This window comes from Orbicella faveolata, unplaced genomic scaffold, assembly GCF_042242905.1.
Source record: "Orbicella faveolata isolate gen_17 unplaced genomic scaffold, um_ofav_v1 contig_1, whole genome shotgun sequence".
Classification (NCBI taxonomy): Eukaryota; Metazoa; Cnidaria; class Anthozoa; order Scleractinia; family Merulinidae; genus Orbicella; species Orbicella faveolata.
In genome coordinates, this window is record NW_028301536.1 from 11,897,023 (window position 1) to 11,920,000 (window position 22,978).

The 22,978-nt window shown below is 39.7% G+C and overlaps 3 protein-coding genes across 6 annotated transcripts in view; 2 read left to right on the forward strand and 1 right to left on the reverse strand.

Moving 5' to 3' along the window:
• LOC110046836 (fibrocystin-L-like) overlaps positions 1 to 6,479 on the forward strand; it is a 46,427-nt gene extending 39,948 nt beyond the window's left edge. For 3 of the 4 annotated variants that reach the window (XM_089289304.1, XM_020752550.2, XM_020752552.2), the window contains 5 exons: positions 82 to 1,466; positions 1,788 to 3,549; positions 4,282 to 4,407; positions 4,644 to 4,922; positions 5,769 to 6,479. In XM_089289304.1, the coding sequence (XP_089145430.1) occupies positions 82 to 1,466; positions 1,788 to 3,549; positions 4,282 to 4,407; positions 4,644 to 4,922; positions 5,769 to 5,920 (3,704 nt within the window). In that variant the 3' untranslated portion in view covers positions 5,921 to 6,479. The remainder of the gene's footprint in view (positions 1 to 81; positions 1,467 to 1,787; positions 3,550 to 4,281; positions 4,408 to 4,643; positions 4,923 to 5,768) is intronic. The other variant, XM_089289310.1, reaches the window with a different exon arrangement.
• Positions 6,480 to 7,840: 1,361 nt separating this feature from the next.
• On the reverse strand, positions 7,841 to 19,666 carry LOC110046842 (stAR-related lipid transfer protein 7, mitochondrial-like). Its single transcript, XM_020752559.2, has 9 exons — positions 19,110 to 19,666; positions 15,377 to 15,528; positions 15,085 to 15,134; positions 14,509 to 14,619; positions 13,829 to 13,873; positions 11,616 to 11,653; positions 10,131 to 10,230; positions 9,605 to 9,689; positions 7,841 to 8,421 (listed from the first exon to the last, which is right to left on the reverse strand). Exons 1-9 carry the CDS (start codon positions 19,517 to 19,519, stop codon positions 8,339 to 8,341), a joined length of 1,074 nt encoding a protein of 357 aa, XP_020608218.1. The 5' UTR covers positions 19,520 to 19,666; the 3' UTR covers positions 7,841 to 8,338.
• Positions 19,667 to 22,441: 2,775 nt separating this feature from the next.
• LOC110046840 (neuropeptide Y receptor type 2-like) overlaps positions 22,442 to 22,978 on the forward strand; it is an 891-nt gene continuing 354 nt past the window's right edge. The window contains exon 1 of the mRNA XM_020752558.2: positions 22,442 to 22,978. This exon is cut by the window's right edge and continues 354 nt beyond it. Coding sequence (XP_020608217.2) covers positions 22,442 to 22,978 — 537 coding nt within the window.

Consider the following 22,978-nt stretch of genomic DNA (forward strand, 5'->3'; position numbering starts at 1 on the left):
TAAACCGATACGGTGTACTTAACTTGAGACTAGGACAGAGAACAAACTTAAATGGAAGCTGATCTATATGTTTGTCAACAGGAAACAAAGTAAAGCTCTCCTCTGATGACAGCAGACTGACATTTGACGACAAGTCCGAATCACGTGGTCTTTTCACAGTTGTCCAAGCTGACGACAAGAAGATTATTAAAGCAAACAGCGCCGGATTGCTGGGTCAAGGTGTCCTCATTGTTCATGTTCACAACGTTTACAATGTCCGCGTCACAGTAAATGTGGTGGGTTACTCTTCGCTACAGTTAACAGCTGTTCCTTATCCAGTCATTGAAGGATCGAATGCCACTTTGACGTCGTTGAAGCGTATAGGAAGTCTCCATGGAAACGTCCAGTTGGCTGCTCTCAAGCTATGCCTCGTTTTGACGGATAAGTCCACCACCGATGTTTCCACGATGACGTCGACATCATTTCGTGTCGTAAGCAATGACGTAGGAGTTAAAGTTTCCATGGATTCTATTCCTAAGAACGTGCTGTTTATAGACAGGACGAGCACAAGCGGGTACATGAGCTTTCGTGGGCAGTTCTCCGGTAAAGAGTCGGGGAATCTTGTTCTCGAAGTTTCAACGGAAGTAATAACAGTTAATGAAATCCTTGCCGTGGAAATAATCGGGCTCAGGAATCAAACTCTTTTGGGTCCAGTGTTGTCCACGCAGGCCCAGGTTCAAGTAGACTTTGTTATGAATGATAGCTCTGTGCTTAGAGTGCAAAATTTCTCCGCAATCTCTGGACTTGTAGCATTTAAAATCAGTCACGAAAAAGCAGCTTCGGTTGACCGCGTGACGGGGGTTGTTATGCTGCTGTCAGACTATCATGACTTGGTGACCGTGACAGTCACTCCGTTTCAGGGTCTTGGAAAACCAAAGCATGTGCAATTGTATTGTAACACAGTCCCACCAGTGGGTGGTGTTGACATTGGACAGGAGTACGGCCCAGCAGTACCAGCATTAATAACTAACCAGAGAGTTACCATTCCTTTACGCGTGAATCCTGGCAAATCAAAGCTTCTTGCCTTTGATTTGAAGATTTTGTACGATGATCGCCAAGTTCGGTTTGTTGAACTGAAAAGAAGCAGTGCCTACTCCCACACTAAAGGACAACTGCATTTAGCTGATGTGACAAATCCCGATGATGCAAGTCCGCATGTTGCTGACCTGGTTTTCGATTCATTAGTCGACGGCGTGCTTAGCATCCAAGCCTCGGTGAACATGTTAATTGACAAAAGGCTGGGATTCATTGGGAACTTTGCACCAGCTGTGACGTCATGCAATGCGCTACCGCTGGGCGATGCTAACGCGGATTGTGTGTTCGATATCCGGGACGCTGCTTTCACAATGGCATATAGTCTAGCACAGGAAAAGAACTTCGTCGGTGAATTTGAGCAAACGATGTCAAAAAGCACGACTGATACAATGGTAAGTATCTTATATTGGTAAAAAAAAAAATGTCAGAAGATGTGAAAAGAAAGTACTTTAGAAGCTTAGATAGCATATAGGAAAGTCCGGGGTCTACTGACATACATATAACAGTTTATTTTGATTCGAATTCGTTTATGTTTTTTTGATCCAAAATAGCAGCCAGGAAGGTGTTATTAGATTGTATACATGTGTCTATGAATTTTAAGACTCTCTGTGTCCCTTAGTTCTCTTAGAGGCACCATGATAAAATTAGAAATAGTTAACAAGCATTTTCTTTTTGCTCAAATCCTTTTGTTTTCTTTCTTTTTTTTCTTAAAGCAACAAATTATGGACTTCAATCTCAATGGAGTCGTAGAACGAAATGACGCCTATCTGCTAGCTCGTGCGAATATGGAAATGGTGCGATTCGTTCGTTCCCTTCACGTGAACTTCCCTGATCACCAGAATAAATCAACAGATTGCGCACTTGAAGTAACAGCCAAGCTAAGCACAAGAGATGGAAAGATGGAAACAGATTCAAATACGAAAGTGTACTTCGAATTTGCCAGCAGGGAGAAGGTCTTGAGCTTGCAACTTATGGGCACCTCATTCGACTCCGGAGAGCTGATAACAACGTACGATAACCTGAACGAATTATTTGGAGGCATCGTGAAGGCGGAGAGTCGAGACGAAAGTTTTCATGTGATGGCTAAAAACTCCAAGATAGAAATTTCAAACATGGGTTTGTCAATGATTCAAGTTACCCAGGATGCTCTGCGCCAGGCAGTAGTGACTCCGCTGTTCAAGTTCTCGCGCGTTCCAATGTTCTCTACAACACTCCAAGTCCAGTTGTCACCAAATGCTGATATGGTGATAAGGAGTGGCCATTCATCTCAGTTGACGGTCAACGTTACAGAGTCCTATGCAACATGTCAAGATCCACCTGATACGAAGAACGTCATGTTTGTCTTTGAAAACGATTTTACCGAAGTCGAAGGCAACGAAGACTCTTTTGCAAAAACTATTATTACGGACTTAACGGCGAGATTCCCATGGGCGAAGATTGGTAACATGAGATTTGCACGCGGAAGCATACTGGTTTATTTTGACATCACAACCCAGACATCCCGGATGGACAAAACTCTCGTTGCATTATGGGATATGTTGAAGTCAGGGTATACTGTGCGTGTCAACAGCAATGAGTATCAAGCGCAAAAAGTCATGCGCGTAGACGGGGAGGATTATCACGGCAATGATACGCTGTCCATCGCCGGTGACGACCAATCCGCATTTCCAACAGCTGCGGTCATCGCTGTATGCGTGGTGGTTACTGTTGTTGTTATTGTTGCAGTGGCCTGCTTCTGCGTGAGGAAACGGATCAAGTCAAGAAAAGACAGATTTTCGTGGAAGAACTCGAGTAAAATCAATATTATCGATTCGCGTTCAACCTCGCGCATGAGCAGTGAGGCAGCAGATACCGAGATGGTCCTGATTGGTGGATTCTCCAATGACAGCTTCGATTACTCTGATAGCGAAGCGTCTATATCGCCGAGATCGTCTTCCCGAAACTCACTCGCACAGATTGACAATTTTTCAAAACGAAAGTTAAGAAAAGTTCAGTCTGCCTCTTCACAGGTGTCTGTGGAGGCGTGGTCCGAAAGGGGTTCTCCTGCGCTTGTAAGACGTATTTCTACTCCCCAAGTCCCAGTCTCTTCTCTTGCATCAAGTGCGATGCTAAAAGCAACGGCACCTGCTGGAAAACTGCTGACCAACAAGCAGAAAAGTGACAGCAAGCTTTTGACGGGGGTAAACTCCTCAACGGAAGGATCGCCGCTGGATTTGAGCCCACGAACGCCAAAGCGAGGCAAGTCGCCGCAGAAAAGATTGCCAGCTCAAAACAGCTTGTGCAATGTCAACAGTGATTCTTCGGACGAAGATTTCGCCAAAAGAGGGTCGTTATCTTCGACGACTGGTGAGCATTCTCCCAGCAAGAAATCGCTGACACCACAAATCAGTGGCTCGAAGTTGCTCGACCGAAGCCCGGAGCATTTTGTCATTGAGAAAGCTGTATTGCACAAGAGACTGAGGCCACAAAAATCACGTAAGTTGTTTGAACGTCTGGAACTTACACACACTATCATGGAGGGGGAATGGATATTATCTGGTGGTTTAAAGGTGCTTCTCTTTCCTTCTGAAAGATTTCTTTTAAAAGTACCGGTGGAGTAAATTCTCTTATATCTTGGAAAATAGTGTTTTGAAGAAGTAGGTGTTAAAGTCAAATTCTTTTATTTCAGCTTATATTAGAAGGGGGAAGGCCTTTCCTTTTTCGTGTAACATTGTTAGAGACACTTAATTGGTTTTATGTAACTTCTGCTCCTTGGACAAACGAGTTTTTATTTGTAGCGAAAACAGATATTGAATTCTTTTTGTCAGTGACTGATGAACAATGTATAACCTATGTTAGCAATCCAAGCACAGGGATAGGTGCTTTGGCTTAGCCACTCCACAGGATTTTTCACGCCTTTTTGACAATTTTCTTATGGGTCGCGTTTTGATCCGACTGGTCAAAATTTAACGCGTCTTGTGCTGTTGGATCTCCCGCCGAGAAATGTTGCCACACCAATCACCTCTTCTACATCGAGCTGCGATTGGTTAGATTAAATGGTTTAGAATCGCTACAAAGTCTTAAGAAAAAAACTTAAACTTTACCGAATGGATTACTCTTTAGTGGGTGTACATTGTTCGCCATATTGGATTGTGCTGTTTACCAACTTGTAAGGAAGAACCTTCCATCATTATTTATTTGTCACAAATTTGTACTATTAATTTACAGCAGAAGCTGGGTCACGCGATTCCAGTCTTTCAAGTTCAGCCCACAGTACACCCAGAGAGATTGTCACCTCGCTTCCCCCAGGATTCATTGGGAACAGCTACGAGCGAAACGATATCACAGTAGAGGGTACAGCAATTATTGATTAACAATATCTGTAGCTATGTTTTTCAACTTTTTTATGCCCGTTTCTTTAAAATAGCTTGCTCTTGGTTTTCAACTGGGAAACAATGGAAAATCCTTAGAAAGATATAAAAATATAAATCGAACTCTCTGTTGGTGAATGGTAACGATGTGTATTGCACCATCTTATTTCAGTCTTTGTTCCAAAAATAAATTGAACGTTTTTTTCTTTTTTTCAACAGAGGAATCCTATACAGTAAGGCTTCCTGTAAACGTTCTCAACACTGCAACTGGAGGAGAAGGAAGAAAGCCGTTCACAAAGATCGGTTTCGTCGAATTTTCTAGCGATGCTACTCTGAGTGAGATCCGAGCTAAACTCAAGAGAGAATTTTCAGCCGTTTTACACGGCAGGGTTTTCTTGTTCCAGGACTCCATGATGGCTGATGTTGAACCTTCCAGTGAGGAAACAACCAAAAGCATGTACAACTTGTCGGTGATCATTAGATTTGTCAACAACCAAGGTTAGAACTGTACGAAGTGCGAGTGAATGATACGGTTAAGGTCACAGCTAATTTCAGCTTACAATGGTGAAAAAAGAGATTGCCAAATACTGTGTAGTCGATGATGTCTTAAGGTCATTCCACAGTATTGCATTGCGCATCCCTACTGCGCATAATTTCACACGTGATTAGCGCGCGCGCATTAGAAAATGGAGGCTTTTTCTTTACAGCTGGACCTCGCCATAGAGGTAAATCGTCATTTTCTCGCAAACGAGTATGGTGACCTATCATTTTTTTCTGGTGTTTAGAATTGAGTAATAAATTTCTGTGTAAAATAAATATGGACCAATTCTCAGTGTAGAACAAAAAACAATCGTCGGAAACGTGAATTTCGCAAGCAATCGTGACTACAATCATGGTGCTATTATATGGATTTATTGGGTATAAACAAGGTGCTGTTGCTCCTAAACGAACATGGGGACCCCTCATTTTTATTTCAAAATTTAAGTTCCTATAATATAAACAATCAATAGGCAAAGTTTCACAAAAATCTCAGTGTAGGTTCTATTTCAGTGGAATGACCTTAATAGAGGGTTTGTTAAAAGAACACCTTTTGCCAGACAGACACTTACCTTGGCATGAAGAAATTATGAGTATTGCTGATCTCTCGCTGGATGGGATACTAGTTCCTGTGCATGGAGCTTGCATGTGTCCAGTCGCTTGCTCTGAGTGGGTGGCAGTTAACATGGTGGTGGTTACGGGAGGCGTGACAACGAGATTAATTTGGCGTAACAGTGACATCATTGACCTGGGTTATTTAAAATTAAATTTACACTAGGACCAAAGAGATCTCTTTTTCTTCTACAGAAGCAGCCCAGCTGTTCTGTCCGTGTGGCGCTGTGGCTCATTTCCAGTGCTCTGCTTGCTGCAAACGTGGTTACTGTGGCCGTGATTGCCAATCGAAGGACTGGCGCCACCATAAGAACACATGTGAATCTGAACAGGTTTCCAGTGTTTAACTAGCAACCACGGGAATACCACGATAACTTTAAGCTCTATAGTTTCACTTTAGCATTCTAAAAGCTATTCTTTAGAAACACCGACTATTTTTAATGTTTTTGAAAAGTTTCATTTTGTGTGAAAATTACCTACGTTTTGAAGTTGCATTCTTTCATCGGTTTTTAAAATTCATTAAAAAATAGTGTGTGAAAATGGCTTCCAAAGCCGTTATTATAGTTCGTGTTTTATAGTCGTGTGTGTGTTCGACGATTTAGAGAAGTTTACATTGAAATATCGAGCATTCATGCAGGTTCATAAGTGCAAGGTCTATACGAGATTCCATAGTTCGGATCAAGACCGACCATGGTGACTGGTTATCACATGGAGTCACACAATAAACATGCGTCTTTGCCCACTCTCCCCCCTCTCCCCCTTCTTGACTTAAGTGCACTACGCTATCCGAGTTTTGATACAAAGTGTGTGGAGACGTTTTAAATACCAAGAGTATTTATGTAGAATCTACTGTAGTGGCAAGAATTGTACGAAATATCAACAATAAAATACTCTCAGAGAACACAAGCTTAATGCGTTTAACTATAGGGTGGAAAGTTAATAATCTTGGTATCCAATTTATTCCGGGTTCTGTTGAATCATTTTAAAAGCCAGTTCTCAAACTTATTAGTAATTCGTCAACTTAAGACAAAGGAAATCACATCCGTGAAGGAGGTTTGGGTACCCGGTCTTAATTAGCATAGATTGGACGATTTTGTTTCTCCGTTTACTCCTTAGTGTTTGTTTCAATTGAGGAGATATATCAAACACTCGAGACAGTGTTTCATCGGTTATCTAAACACCTCGAATTTTTTCAATACTGCCCTGCGTGTCTTATTTTTAACTGTCTTCTCGGTGTTTGGATATCCCGATGAAGCAGTCTCTCGTGTTTGATATATTACTTCTATTGTCGAATTTCCCTGGAGCATGGGCATCCAAGATGATCCTTCACACAACCCAGAGAACATCAAATGTTTCACAACTGATCAGTCTCCTTTTCGCTCTTGTTTGCCATTTGCAATACAAACTGCAAAAGACAAACTTCATAAAGATGGCTTGGAAGTGGCAAGTTGTACTCAACAAGTTTCTCCCTTTCAGCCCAGAGAGAGAGTAAGCAAACACCTTCTGACCCTTTGATTCCAAAAAACGCTGGCCCCAGGATTACTTGCCCTTTCTTACACATTCGGAAATCAAATGGACAAGGCAGCGCCGCTGGAGCATGCGGTAAGGGCAGGCCGTAACGACGAAATATACGAGCAAGTAACAGAACACACGGGAAGCACAGAAGAACGCAGTGTGGAAGGAACCAATTGGGATTCCACAACGGGAAAACTGGCACACCTCATAGGTGCGCGGATAAGGGAAAGCACAACAGTATGCAGGACCATGGAAATTACTGAAAATCTAAGGTGGAACTTTGCTAATTTTCTCTTTTTAAATCATGTCGGCATGTTAGACTTTGGTTCAGTAGCAAAAATGTTCGGATGGGGGTGGAGGGGGGGGGGGGGAACTTCCGCCTCCAGAATGGGACCCTAGTCCGTTGGGGAAGCCATAGTCCCATTGGAACACTAAGCCGGAACTACTGGGCCTTCTGAGTTCTCAGATCCCCAGGATCCGAAAAGATCAATTCTTTCCCTTTCCCTCAACTTATTATTTAGTTTCTGTTCATATGACATGTCAGCACGTCAGGCAGGAAGAACACATTTCATCTGTTCTCTCTCTCTTCTGCAGAGGATCAAAGGGTTTGTTTGTGTAGGAAGAATCGACTGAGCGATGAGTTAACTGAGTTTGTGCCTGTGGTCACCTTGCACAGCAGATTCCGACAAGTATCTGAATCTCCGTGCAGGAGAGCAGGGCGTCTGTATACTATACAGTCAACAAATAAACACTTTTTTCCTCTGATAATTTTTAATGGTGTATCACTAGTACTAAACTAAGTGACACAGCACTACCAAAAATATATTTTCTTGGACTGGAAAATACAAATCAGAAACTCTTCGAGTGTTCCTATAAAGTTATTCCAATAATTGCACTTGACCCCTGACTGTACAGGCGCATCCATGAAGTTCAATTCACACAGTCTTTGCAGTTTGAGTTATTGACTAGCCATCAGGTCTACAAACATGAATAGTTTCCTAGAGCAAACTTGAATCATGTTGCACACTCCAAGCTACTTCTACTGCTAATGAACAATCACAGTTGACAATCACACTTGTGTTGTTAAGGGTCGTAATGTCTCCCATGCAAAAATAAGTGTTTGTTTGACTTTGTAGTAATTGATAAGTTCCCCAGAGAAATGCATTGAATCTTCTTCTCAACACTGATGTACACTATTTTGTACACTTCCTATATCCTTAACACTTGGTTTGTAACGAAACGATAGTCTGTCAACCAACTTGCAGAGATCTTTCTTGACTTTGATTTAACCCAGCTGCTGCACTGTGTAGTGTCTCAATGAAGGATGGAAGATCTAGAAGTAAACAACATAACATGGATGCACTTTACTTACAAGTGAAATGCATGAGCATCACATTACCTTCTATGATTTGACTCTTAAACTACTGTATACAAGGTCCCAAATTGCGCTTTCCTGGTCGCCAATGCGACTAAAAATTTTGCACTGGCGACCAGAATTTCGCAGCTGGTTGCCAGCGGGCGATTAACTATTTCAAGCCACGATAATTACACAAACTTAGATTTTCAGCCAAATCGATTAAAATAAAATTCAAGGACGCCCGCCAATTGGTCACTTACTTTTTACCTTTCCGCTGCTTTTGAAGTATAAAACCGATTTTCCTGTTATTATAACTCTACCACAAGGTTCCACAGCCACGATCAGTGCGAAGCTTCGCCGCCATGTTTTTCCAGCAGTTTCCCATAACATACGTATTGCGGGCGTAGAAGGCCACGTGCGTTCTTTCGCCACGAATATTTATTCAGGCGATGTGGTGTCCAAAGACTGATGTCCTGAACTCTTTCCGTAATTTAATACAAAGTGGAGACGGAACATCCGCGAAAAAATTAGTGGAAAATTGCGATATTCAGCATGGCGATCCATCGATCGTCTTGACACAACGCGAAAGGAAAGATCGTTTTGCACATAGAGCAAAGAACCAAACGGCAGTTTTCAGTCGGGTACATTTCTTCTCCAAAAGGTAGAGACAAGAGAAGGTATAAAATTGACTTGAAACATTTGGCAGTCGCACGAAACTGCGTATATGGCCGGCATTCGATTCGTTCGTCGTGGGTTTTCAGTGGTAGGTGTTTAAATAATCAGCGTGTTTGTATTTAATCTTATCGTTAGCGGAAAAATCACTATTATTGCGGGCCCAAATACGTTCTCTTCGTTCCGATTCTTAAAAGAAAAATTGCCGAGCAGAATTTTCCATCTGGCGACCAAAAATTTTGGTTTGTATTTGGCTGCGAAGGAAAAATTTTATTGACACTTTTTGGCGACCACATTTTTCCATATGGCGACTGAAAAGAAAAATTTCAGTCGCCAGTTGGCGCCTGCCTAAAAAAGTTAATTTCGGACCCTGGTATAGAGCATCGTGAGAGAGAGAAAAATAGTGAGCTGGGAACAAGTATCCTAAGCTGTTTAGAGAATCTTACACGAACAGCAACAAGGTACTACAGGTTGTGGTGAAACTTACTTGAGCTTGTCAAAATATTCATGCAGTATGATGGAAAGCTGGTCTTTGGATCATCAAAGTATGACAAGACAAAGTCAAACCCATCCTACATAAATAAACAGAATAAAAGAGAAAATAATAATTTATTGGCTTCACAACACATGTTTTATTGTACAATGCTGCTGGTACAATGACAAAGATGTACATCTATTATATTATTATAATAACCTCCATTCGGCACGAAAAATATGCTGGGATTCCGATATTTGTCTGCACACATTGTCTGATCTGAGAGGCGACAACTGTGAACTCTGAGGAACAGCTAATATCCAAAGACAAAATATAATATGAAAGCATATTTTTAAAAGTCAAATGGATGCCAGTGTGTTTATTATCCAAATGTTTTCTACAACACTCGGAATCCGAAATTAGGGGAATATCACTCGCATACACTTTATGGTTACTTTTATTACTATTTTTTACTGGTGTCATTTCTGGTACATCAATATGATTATTATTTTGTAGAAGTCAGTGGTTTGTTCCTCACCTCATCAAATGTTTTGTGTGGTAAAATAACCATGCTGGAATTGTAACTTGGCACTCGGACATATTCACCATTTTCTGGACACAGAGGGTGCTCAGTTGCCCTGATGAAGTAAAATTCAACAACAAACAAAGATAAATCTATACTCATTCACATTGTACATAGAGAGTTTTTTTTACCACCAATAACAAGCTTATGACAGGAATTCAAAATACATTTATGTTTGACCTTTAACTTAAGTGCCCACATGGTGGACTTTAATGATTTCTTCAAGATTTAACTTCCAAGGGGTATTTTGCTTAAGGACTAAAGTGCCACTATGATGAAATTCTCTACATCCATTTTTTTACATTTTCATACACAACAGGTCTTTCCTAGATACATGTATTTTACTTAATGTCAATCTATTATGAACATTAGAACTCGCGGTTTTCGGACCTTTATTTTCGAGAATTTACGGCCACCATTAATTTTCCTTGTTCCAAGTCTTGGTTGAGAATCTGAGGAAATGATGTCATTTTCTCAAAAATACTGCACGGGTTGAAACTATAATAACAATAATTGTTATTATAATTTAATAATTTATTAATGTAGAAAATTGCACGAATAAATGAGCCAAAGTTTTTGTTATCCTTTATAGGAATTGCTGCACTAATTGTTATTATAATTTCAACCTGTGAGGTATTTTTGAGAAAATGACGTCATTTTCTCCAATTCTCAACCAAGACTTGGAACAAGGAAAAGTGATGAAGGCCGTAAATTCTCGGAAATAAAGGTCTAAAAAACATGGGTTCTAATGTTCATAATAGGTTGAAATTTACCAAGATATCTAGAGAAGGCCTATTGCATCCGAAAATTTAAAAAAATGAGTATCGAGAATTTGATCATAGAGGCACTTTAAGACTTCTGACTTTCTTCAAACTTTCTCACTGAAAGATTGCCATCTAAGTCAACTAGATGGCTATAGTCAAAGAGGAACTTAAAGTCCAACTACTAAGTAATAATATCATTTAGTATCACCCAACTAGTGGACCAATGCAAATCCTGCATTTTGATTGGCTACACTACTAGGGGACTATTAGTAATAGTCATCAAGTAGCGGAACTGGCACCATCGAGCATGACGCTTTCTTTCGTTTTATTCCCAAATAAATATTTCTTCAACTTGCATTTGCCAACTTTGTTATTACCTTGTCTGTCCGACTAGTTGGGTGATACTAAAACAATTAGACCCTTCGCCCTCAAGGGCCACGGGTCAATAGCCCATTCAGCTTTGCCGCATGGGCTATTGACCCGTAGCCCGCAAGGGCTACGGGTCTAATTGTTAAATAAACTGGTGCACCGTTTTTTAATCAAAATTCTTATCTCCTGGTATCTTATGTTAAATATTGTCTTGCAGAAAGTACTCTTACCACCACCCCAGACCCAGTCCAAGTAAGGGAAACAACAAAAAGCTGCAACATCACTGCATTGCAGTGATACTACTCACCTTGATATCAGAACCATTGTCATTGACCGATGATCAATCTAAAAGAAAGAGTGAAGAATACCTCTCAGCAAAATATTGAACAGCACTTTCAAACTTTAAGTGGTCTGCACACCCCATACATGTAAATAAACCTACATTTACATGTATGATGGCACTAATAAACCACATAAATTTTATGCACAATAAAATAATAATATAATAATAATAATATACAGGAACATGTACCAAAAAAACGTCAGTACAGCTTTTAGCAGAAAATAAATTATGGTTTAAAAGAAAGGTATTGAGTCTAAAAGTTCTGCTTAATTACATATTAGGTAGAAAGTAACGTAAATTTATTTTAAGTAGTATTAATCATTAGTATAATTTCCAGAAGTGAATATAAGAATTGGACATTCTGATTGGTCGAAAAGCTCATCATGTGACGCTATATTCACCCTGCTGGAGCTTGGTTACTAACCTCACCATCTTTGCCATCTCAGCAAGTAAACATGGCGGACAGTTACTGAATGAAGTTTTCATTTATCACTCCAAGTCCAGTATATTTGAAAGGATGGAGAATTTTCAAAATGACTGCTGTCGCCCTTGGACCAAAAATCTTTTCAAGAACTCGTATTCAAGGTTTTTAAGAATCGTAAACGCAGTGGTTGCATCGATTGCCAGCTGGTCAGATCGATTGACCGAAATTTGTTTTTCTACAAACTAAAGCTGCTCGTTTTTAGGCGATGATGACAACTGTGAATGAAGTCAACAACGATAAAACAAAGGTACAGGATGAAATTATTTTTCTTAGTGTTTCACTCATTTGTTTTACTGCCGCACTTGATGAGTAAATTGATTGACAATCAATGTACATGTAAGCTTATTATTAAAACTACAGCTGCATACATGTATGCACACGAACAATTGCGTCTGTGTTTTTATGTTTTAGTCTGTTATTTTGTAGTCCTTGATGTTCACCTCTGAAAATTATACTAAAACAATTATTCGCCTCAGGCTCAGTGAACATTGGTGAATATTCACCTCCACCTCGTCTCGGTGAATATTCACCAATGTTCACTTCGCCTTTGGCAAATAATTGCTAAATACAATACAAAAGAATACTATACTGTCCAGGGTTTTCATTAGGGTTTTCAGCAAGAGGACCAAGATGGTCAAGTTACACGTACATATAGGCCGGCAAAATCATCGTCACAGCTGGTCAATTTGCCCGGTGCCCAGCCCTTAATGAAACCTCCTGACTGCCTATCTTTATGGTGTGCCAGGCTAGCACTTAAAATCATGAAGCAACTACCGTAATGATTCGATTTAGCGTCCTCCTTCCAATAAGTGCCCCTTTTGAATAAGTGCCCCCCTTCGAATGTGTTTTTATTAATAAGCACCCCTATTCCAATAAGCGCCCCCATTCTGATAAGCGCCTCTATGCTAATATTATTCAAGTGCTGCGTCAAGGAAAATCAGCCTTGGCATGCAGGGTTAGAACAAGCCATGACAAGGATCCTTTCGACGGGATCACCAGGTCTGATGTCAACGATGCCGCACCAGAAAGCTTTTATTTACGTATCAAGGTACCAAAAGTGACACTGTCAAAGCTACATGTATCAACATCAAAACAGATTAAAATTCCCTCACGTTAACTGAACATTCACCATATATTTGTTACTGTTACAGAAACGATAACAACAACAACTGTTGTTGTTGTTATTGTTTCTGTTGCTGTTCCTTTTTTAATAAATAACATATTAAAATTTTGTTCTGAACATTCAATTGTTTCTCAAAAAAGGAAAAAGCACCCTGTCCCAAATAAGCGCCCTGCCTTGAATAAGTGCCGTCCCTTGGGGTACCAAAAGTAAATAAGCGCCCCGGGCGTTAAATCAGATCATTACCATAACGGTAAAATTATTTCCGCTATTCCCTGGTTGGGATGCTAGTTCATCACAGGTTACACTCCTGCACTAAATTTGCCAGTGTGTAAAGATACAAATGTGCAGAAAGAGGCACCAAGAACAAGCAAAAGTGACTCTATAAGGGGGGTTGCATCTGGAGCCCAGCTCACTAACCAATAGGCCAACCTCTCTCCAACACTCCATGTATCAATATACATGTAGTCTGAAATTAAGTTTCACACTATTTAATTTATAAGGCTAATGTATATCTCCAGTGCCTGCAGTTAAAAAAATTCTGGATTATAAAGAAAAATAATAAATGCTTACCTTTCCTCTTCTCACAAAAACATAGTCTCTACTCCTCAGAGGGTACTAAGAATGTCAAGGAAAAAGAAACAGAACAGAAATGTACAGTACATGAAAAGGTACAACATTGTCACATGCGATAAGCCTTCAACAACTGAACCCTATGAATTATTCTGTGTACAAAACACCTAAAACTTGGTTGCAAAATTGTAGGTTTGATTTACACGAGACAGTTGGTGTTGTAAATTTGTCATGAGAGCTTAAATTTCGACATTAACGAGCTTAAATTGTGGGTAAGATTTTGACATGCTTTTCGTTTCACTGTTGTTCAGTACATTCAGAAGGAGTTATTAACTTATCAGTTTTGTCGACTGTTGAAATTGTTCCACATAATCCTGTTTGTTTTCCGCATATTTGATGCATTTTTCGGATTTTCTGCATTTCCCAACCAAAAATTTCCGCATAATTTGTCATTTTTTTCCACACCCTGTCAGATGGCATGGCATGAGTTTCATCATTACCTTAATATATTTTCCCAACTAGAAGGAGACAGTCAAACCTCCAGAGGAAGAAGGTCCTTGAGCCGGCAGCCGGCTGATTTTGAGAAGGCTGCGCAAGTATAGTAGAACAAACCATATGTTCAATGTAGTTACCAAAAAAAGGAATTCATGCCTAAATGTGCTTTTCAATGCCCTACTTACAGGAAATTTTGTGACCCAGTGAAGAACTTCACTGCCACTCAGAGGATCTGAATCAACAACATCTAGTTTCAAAACAAACTGGTCCCAGGCTATGCGGTATTCATTATCAACCTGAATCAAAACAAAATAATGACATAAAACAAAACTTGTTCCTCACAGTGGACTTGTATTTTTCAATAGTGTCTGGCATTTGAAAATTGTTGAACAATCTGCCAGTATTACACTGTACATGTATTACTAATTTTTACTTTTTTCCATTGTAAATCCATTTTAGTCAAATCTAAGAAAATATTATTTTATGATATCTACATATCTATACAGTGTACATGTATCTGAAACCTTGGCACACAAGGCCACATATTAATCTTAAGCAATGCCACAACCAAGAAGGTTTGAACCCTTCCATTTATACATGTAGCTCTTACTAGCACAACAAGAAACACAACATGTACATGAATATGTATGGAGACTGGATTTCCTGGGAAAAGATTAAATTGCAGCGTATCTGTATGGCTATTTTTACCCAGTATAATTATTTACAAATTTTGCTGGTCACTAAAGCACATTCAGGCATACCTGTGTTCTGTAAAAGGACATTGCATTGATGTCAAAGAAGGTGCCAAACACTACAAACAGAACGTAGGAAAAAATTTAAAACTTGATTTTTGTTATGGACTGTTTTAAGATCTTTAGTTATCTGTGTGCACAGAAGTGCACCAACTAAGAAAAATATAATTATAAAATTATAAAATTTTATACAAGTTATCACACACTTCTCAGACTGTAAGTCCGCACGTATTTTTTGCCATATCACACTCAATCACTGAACAGCAAATTAATAATAGTAAACTAACTCATTTGCTCATACCTTTGTATTCAAACAAGCCAGTGGTATCAACAGGCCTCCTCCACACCTCTAACTGCTTCTGATTTATAAACTTTTCCCATTTTTCTCCATTACTATTGTCTTTCTCACGTTTCCTCTTTTTAGTGTTTTCCAATCTGATGTCCTTTTTGCACCTAAGGAACAATCAAATATTTAACTGACATAATTCTTGCATGCTCAGTGGGCAAGTCCTATGGTCCATGAGAGCATAACCATAACACAACAAAAGACTTTCAGACACTTTCAGACACTTTCAGAAAAACTAACTTAGTCTTGCGCCAATAAACCAGACATACTGTAACTAATTGACAGTCAGTGACATCAATGAGTAACTGATGGGTGATCAATGAGTAATCAACTGGTCAATCATTGATTATTGGAGATGATCAATGGGTAATCGATGACTAATCAATGACCAGAATTTTTGCGGCCTATTGATGACTAATCATTGACATCAGTAATCAATTATTACTCATCAATGTCAGTGATTAATCATCAAGGCTACTGACAACTCATTGATTAGCTACTGATTATCCATTTAACAAATTGACGTCAGTTTTTCATGCGTCTGTCCTATTATTGATGATGAATTTTGTCATAACATTGTCAAAGTAGCTGTGGATCCACAAAGCGATAGCGGAGTGGATCCACAGACTTCTTTGACAATGTTATGACGAAATTCATTGTCAATAACAGGACAGACGTATAAAAACTGACGCCAATTTGTTTTTTTACGATAACAAATTGTCAAATTGTCCGTTCTCGCTCTTTGACGCATCGCATAAATTATGAATTCATTTGTCTGTCCGCACATCGACAATGAAAATTAGCTAATGAGCGCACGAGAATTTCTGCAGTTATTGTAAAATGATTGATTGATTATACCCATATTATTATATATCTATTATGATTTTCCAGCATTTGTTCTTTACTATCACTGATTTTTCTGTTTAACAACTACATTACTAAATGGAGGTTGGGTGCCTGAGACAACTTGGAGCTTCCACTCCTAGATAGAGACCACTCCCATGGCTGGCAAATCCTGGAAACCAAGCCATGAGCTGCCATGCAGAAAGGGGAGACAAGCATCCGTCACACACTGAATGAACAGTGGAAAAAGGGAGGGGAAGGAGGGAGAACGCTTGAAGAAGTGCTACCATGCAAAACAATGCTCACTGTAAACGTTATCGCTGCAAAGGCTGCAAACACATCTCAGTCCAAGAGCCCACGGAATCCTGCTGCATATACCAAGGCAACGTAAGCGCTCTTTGTTAAATTGCACTTAACTACATTTAACATCTGCATCACTAAATGGAGACATCCAGGAACTTCCACTATTGGCAGTGGCAACAGTAAACACGCTGTAGCACCATACTTAGCCTGAACTGAACAAGAGACAGTAAAACACACTGAACCGCCAACCTATGCCTGAACAGAACAAGCAACAGCAAACATGCTGATCTGCCACTCTACACCTGAACTGAACAGGCAACAGTAAAACACGCTGAACCGCCATGCTGTGCCTGAGCTGAACAGGCATCAGCAAACATACTGAACCACCACGCTAAGCCTGAATTGAACAAGCAACAGCAAACACGCTGACACACCACGCTACACCTGAACTGAACAGTGCAATCATTAGTGACATCAATGCCATCAATGACTAATCGATGACTGAAAATTCTGTGGCCATTGATTACTCATTGGTCTTCAGCAATAAACAATGACTAATCGACTTTTTACCCATCGATTACCCATTGATTTCTTGATGTCACTGACACCATCAACACATGTTTGATACATTGAATTACATTCACCTCACCACTAGGGAATCTCACCACCAATGAACTCGCCATCAAGCAAAGTGTCTACTTTGTTTAATTGTATAGCTCACACAGCGCATGTTGTGTTAAAGGATATGCTGAATTGTGTTGTTGGACGAATTTTAGGGTGGTTTCCTCTTTTCTTCTTTTTTTTTTCTTTCAAATTTCATGCAACACTGGGTTCATACACAAACATTGTTCGAATACATTGTTTGGCAAACACGATAAGCTGGATGGGAATGTACTAAACCCCGAAACAATGAAATGAAACCACTGAAACGAGCAAAACGAAACCACCAAAACGAAACCACAAAAACGGGCGAAACCACCGTAACAAGTAAAATAATAAGTAAATACATGAAAAAGTTTAAAAAAAAAAGCCTAATCTCTGGCACGTTACTATGGCAGCCTGATCTCGTACCCAGATTCACATGTGTGACATCGTTACATCTCAAACCTGAAAGATGGATAAGCACAAGGGCGTCAACGACGACCTTGAAGACTTCGAGAAAAAGGTGAGTATTTTTCACATTTTGAATGGCATTCTAGCTAAAACAAGAAATGTAATTTCAAAGAAAGGTTTCCTGTTCGTATTGTGGATTCTTAGGCGGTGGCAAATTGACAACCCCAAGCCCAGGATGTATGGAAACACAATCTCAAGAGTATCCATGAAGAGCTGAGCACCTAATAAGAAATTACTTTGAGAACTGCAGGAGTCACAAAGGCCTGACGTTAATGTGATTAAAGCCTGTCAAGTCGCCCTCGTTTTTCTTTAGAGATATACATTAAAGAAAGTCCTGGTTCGCATGAAGAATGCTGCAAAGTCATTCTCGAAAAGACCATTTGATTCGCCACCGACTAAGAATCCACAGTACGACCAGAAAACCTTTCTTCGAAATTAGATTTCCTGTTTTAGTTAGAATACCATTTAGAATGTGTAAATACCACCTTTTTCTCGATGTCTTCCTGCTCGACACACTTGCGCTCATCCACCTTTCAGGTTTATGATGTCACGATGTTACACATGTGGCTTAAGAGCAGGATCTGGGTATGAGATTTGGCTGTCATAGTAACGTGCTAGAGATCAAGGATTTTTTTAACTTTTTTTATTTATTTACCTTCTATTTAACTCGTTTCGGTAGTTTCGTTTTGGTGGTTTCGTTTCACTCGTTTTGCTCGTTTCATTTCGTTGTTTCGCGTTTTAGTACATGCCAGTTGGATGAACATGTTTGATCATTAAGCCAAAGCCTTATGTCGAGAGACTAACATGCACATTAACAGGAACGCCAACGCTAATTGTCCTTGACTACTTTACTCTAATTTATCTCATTGTTGGTGGTTAGTGGCGGGGCAAATCGACTACAATTCCACTGGTCTGCACTCCTATAGACAATTGAATGACAGTATACATGTAAAGGGTTCAAAACTTGACTTGAGTGAAAAGAGTTTTGCGCATTTTCCATGTAAAAAATGAGGTCTGTTTAGCAAGTGCATGTACATCATTTACATATATACTATGGTCAAAGTCTTACCGATGTGTGTTATGATACACGTAGTATTTTTCACACATCATTTTGATATAATCCACAATGCAAGACAAACACGCTTGCATGGAGGCTACCGCTCTACTCAATTACTACTATTAAATACCAGACGTTTAATTACAGTTTAGCAACGATTCCGTCAATAAAATAATTGAAGAACCCTAAGAGATGTATCGTAATACAGTCAGTAAGCTTGTCAAATATTGAAAGAAATGCGCTTGCATAACAGCTCATAACGTTAGCAGTCCTTTAAAAGCAAACGCACTTCTAGCTACATGTAGATGCGACAAATTGTGCTATTAAAAAAACTATTAAAGGAAAAAGAAACACGTCACAGTCTTGACTAACCTGTACAATTCATAATCCGTTATTCGCTCCTTTTCCCACAGAAATCCAGCCGCTTCTAAAAGACGAATGTTCGAGTCTGAAGTTAAGCTGGTCGAATTTTCGCAACTCTCATTGCTTCCTTTCGTCTGTGAATAAAAATCTTCGCCTAATCCTCTCCTTGTCTGTTTTAATTTCTGCCTCTTCATTAAGAATTGTTCTTTTCGTTCCCTGACTTGCTGGCAGATGACATTCACCGCGGTCGTCAAACTTTTCAGATTGAGCCGGGGAGGCATCGTGTTCTCACCATTCGGAAAAGAAAATGTGACTTCTTGTATTCGCTTTCGAAGTGGATGGTCAAGACCAACATTGGAACGCACTGCAGCGCAGAACTGAGATGATTTGTAGATTATATACGGCCCAGTCGCTGCCATGCTTCGTCCCTGATAATATGAGGCAAACTTAATTTCGCGAAATCACTCCTAACATCTTGGAAAACACAAGAGAAGTCCCTCTTCTCCCCTCTTGTCTGCATCTAAGTTGGCCACATGACCACCTATCTGTAGCCTCACAGTGGCGCTTCTCGGTTAAAGTTCAGTTGAATCTCCGCCAATGCGCGCTCTAATCACGTGCAAAGAATTATTTCTCGCAGCGCGTTGGCTGGCGAAGCTGAAGAGAAATTCTACAATATCTTGTTCAAACTAAACAATCATTGTCTCAGTTAGAGAATAATTGCTAATCTAAGTTCAATGCAAGGATTAAAATGACTTCAAATTTATTTGTGATGTCACAAACGTCTTCAGTGTTTTCACGTGATCAGAATGCAAGGCCGCGCGCGAGAGTCGATCAAAGAATCAAACAGCAAGGACGTTTTCTATTGACAAGATGAGGAGAGTTTTTACTGCTAATGTAAAAAAATCTACTCCTTACCATTTTCACAGAGTAAAGAATGTTTCGCGCAATCGGATTTACCTTTATCTTCGACTATTCTGTGGAGGCTCTATGTGATATCAAACATGAACGAGGCATCTCCATTCTTGCTTTTCAGCCGCTGCAGTAGGCCTGCAGCCTCCCATGCACACTCTCTTTGGACTCGTCACGCATTTCTCGGAAACACTGCGTGACGTGCCCACACAACCTCGTTCCCAGGGTCTCTCATCTTACCGCCCCCTCCTCGTTCGCTCCAGGGGGCGGCAAGATGAGAGACCCTGGGAACGAGGTTGGTGCCCACACAGCGTCTGCATCACGGTAGGCTACCGTAGCCTGCAACTCGTTCTAGGATTTCATGGAACACGCGCCTGTAGTCAATTTCGCTACAAACACTGGCTATAATGTGCGCGTCAATAAGCTTGTAACGACACCTCTCGAAGCTGCATGTGCATCATTTCTTTTTTTTAATTTTATTTCCCGCGTTCAGCCACTCTGCTATAAAGTTTGCTCTTGAATGGTACATTTTAAGTGAATACTGAACCCCTACGCTCAAAATGTTGATTTGGAATATAAGGCAGAAACATCTCCGAGATTATTAACAACATCTTCAAGAAAAAATTATCTTTGATCCCCCGTAGCAGAAAAGATGGCGACTGGTACATTTCGAAAACCTGAACGTTCTTAACAACATACAGAAACGTTATAAAATCTTCAAACCTAGCATACACAATGTCCTTTGTTCGGGGCCGGACAAATATTGCAAAATATGGCTTTCCTTGTGCCAAATGGACTTTGTCAAACTCTCACAAGGTCTTGTAAGATGCACAACCACGATATTTTTACCTAAAATGGATTTCATCCAGCGCTCTGATCTTGTGACGAGGTAAAAAAGTGCAGATCTTAATTCGAAATGAAATATTTTGAAGCAATAACTATCAATGAAGTTTTCATAAACCTTGCGCTGGTATTTACGATCATTCAAAAATCTTTCAGAAACCTCACACAATATTGACGATCATTCACAAATCTTTCAGATAAGAGAAGGTGATTATGGTTACAAGCTATTTAAAGATATTATCTTGTCAGGTCACTGTAAATTAAATTGTACAAATCCCACAGAACACTCGGCAACATCGTCGTATTATTTAAAGCTTCCTTGAACAAGCTTTTCCAAAATCGTCACCTCAAAGAAGTCCATCCATATATTAATAATTGAAACACTAGAGAGAGATTTTGAGAAATGATTCTACTTTAATTTAGCATCCTTCAATAACCTAACCGTTGCTGCTGTGAAAAAGCTGCTAATAAATCAGTAAAAAAAGGAACTAAAATCGCATTAATATGCAATGTTAAAGGCTTGGTTTGGCAAATTTTCAGAACGATTTCTATTTTCAAAACCCGTACCTAAGACCAAAACATGGAACTAGTTTTACTACCATCATAATGTACGCTACTGCAATAAACTAGAAAGCAATATACGTAGCAATTGCGGACCTATATTTTAATATCTCAACATGTATCAGCGATGATACAAAATGTTTAAAAAATGAGATGGATTCAACTTAATTTCTTATTTTGTGCATCTTTTTCGATTAATCTTCGATATATAAATCATACATAAATTTATAGACTTCCTTCATAGCGTAGAAAGAGCGTTTTTCCTCCTCTTTTTTTCTTCGTATGTGCGGATTTGTGCTTCAGTTTTCTTGCTGACCTGTATTTTATTTCTATTTAATGCTGATGTTAACTGGCCGTGCCTGACTCCGCTAGCCCCTATGGTTATTCAGCTCAGGCAGCTAGTACTCTAATTTTTACTGTTATTATTTTCTTTGTTGTAATTTTTTATTTTGAGCAAGAATGAGTACAAATAAAGATTGATTGATTGATTGATGAAACAGCAAGAGCCAGTTTTGTGAATCTTTCATTGAGCGGATACCGAGATAAAACCTGGGTTTGGTACCATCGAGTCCTGAAAATGAGAGTGATTGTTGCAGCTGCAAATATTGTTCTTTTTACCTTTGCCGACACTTCATACAATACATACTAGAGTCAATGGCTGATTACTACATTCTTTTCGTCGCACGTAAGCCTGAACCATCTGCAGACGAATAACTGAGGCAACATGAGAAAATCTACGCCACAGTTTTTTCCTGACAGGACCTGCTATTTGTCCTAATGTCCCAGTGATTTAATAGGGTGGCCTTAAGGTTAACTGTGAAGAACGTGAACACTAAAAGAGGGAAAGTTGTAAAGCGGAAACTTAGTGGCAGAATAAGAGTTGATCTCATACTCATCAAGTCTTCGCAAAAATTGAGCTGAACTGATCGAGCAAATAACTACAGAAATTCAGTTTATGAATTCAAATGAATCGCTCAAATTCAGAAAACCGCGGTTTAATAACCGCTCCAGGCATTATTATCGCTGACATGACATTGTCAACAATCGCCATTTTACTTGGATTTCTTGGAAACGCAGGAGTTTGCTTTCTCCTCAGGAAGCGCTCAGATCTGCGTAAGGTTCCACACTATTTACTTGCCAGCCTTGCCGTGAATGGAGTTTTCTCGTGTCTGCTGAATTTGCCATCTCGTTTAGCCATGATTGTGATGGTTCATCTCTTGGACATCCCAGTGTCTGCTGAAGTCGCTTGTCATATTCTTGTACCAAGCAGTTTTGCTTGTAGTATTCTCAATGCTGTGACGCTATCATTGATGGCGATCGACCGACAAGACTGTGTCCTGAGACCATTTAACCGACGCATGTCAAAACGCAATATCACCAAAGTTATAGCAATCTCGTGGATAGGGACATCAGTTTTAACATCTGCCATAATTGTATACACGTTTTTTCGCGAATCTGAAGAATGTGACATTATTTCCAAGATAGAAGGAAGCGATCCAATTTATGTTTACCTCAGTATTCTCACGGTATCATTTAACGTGGTTTGCGTCTTAATTATTGTCATA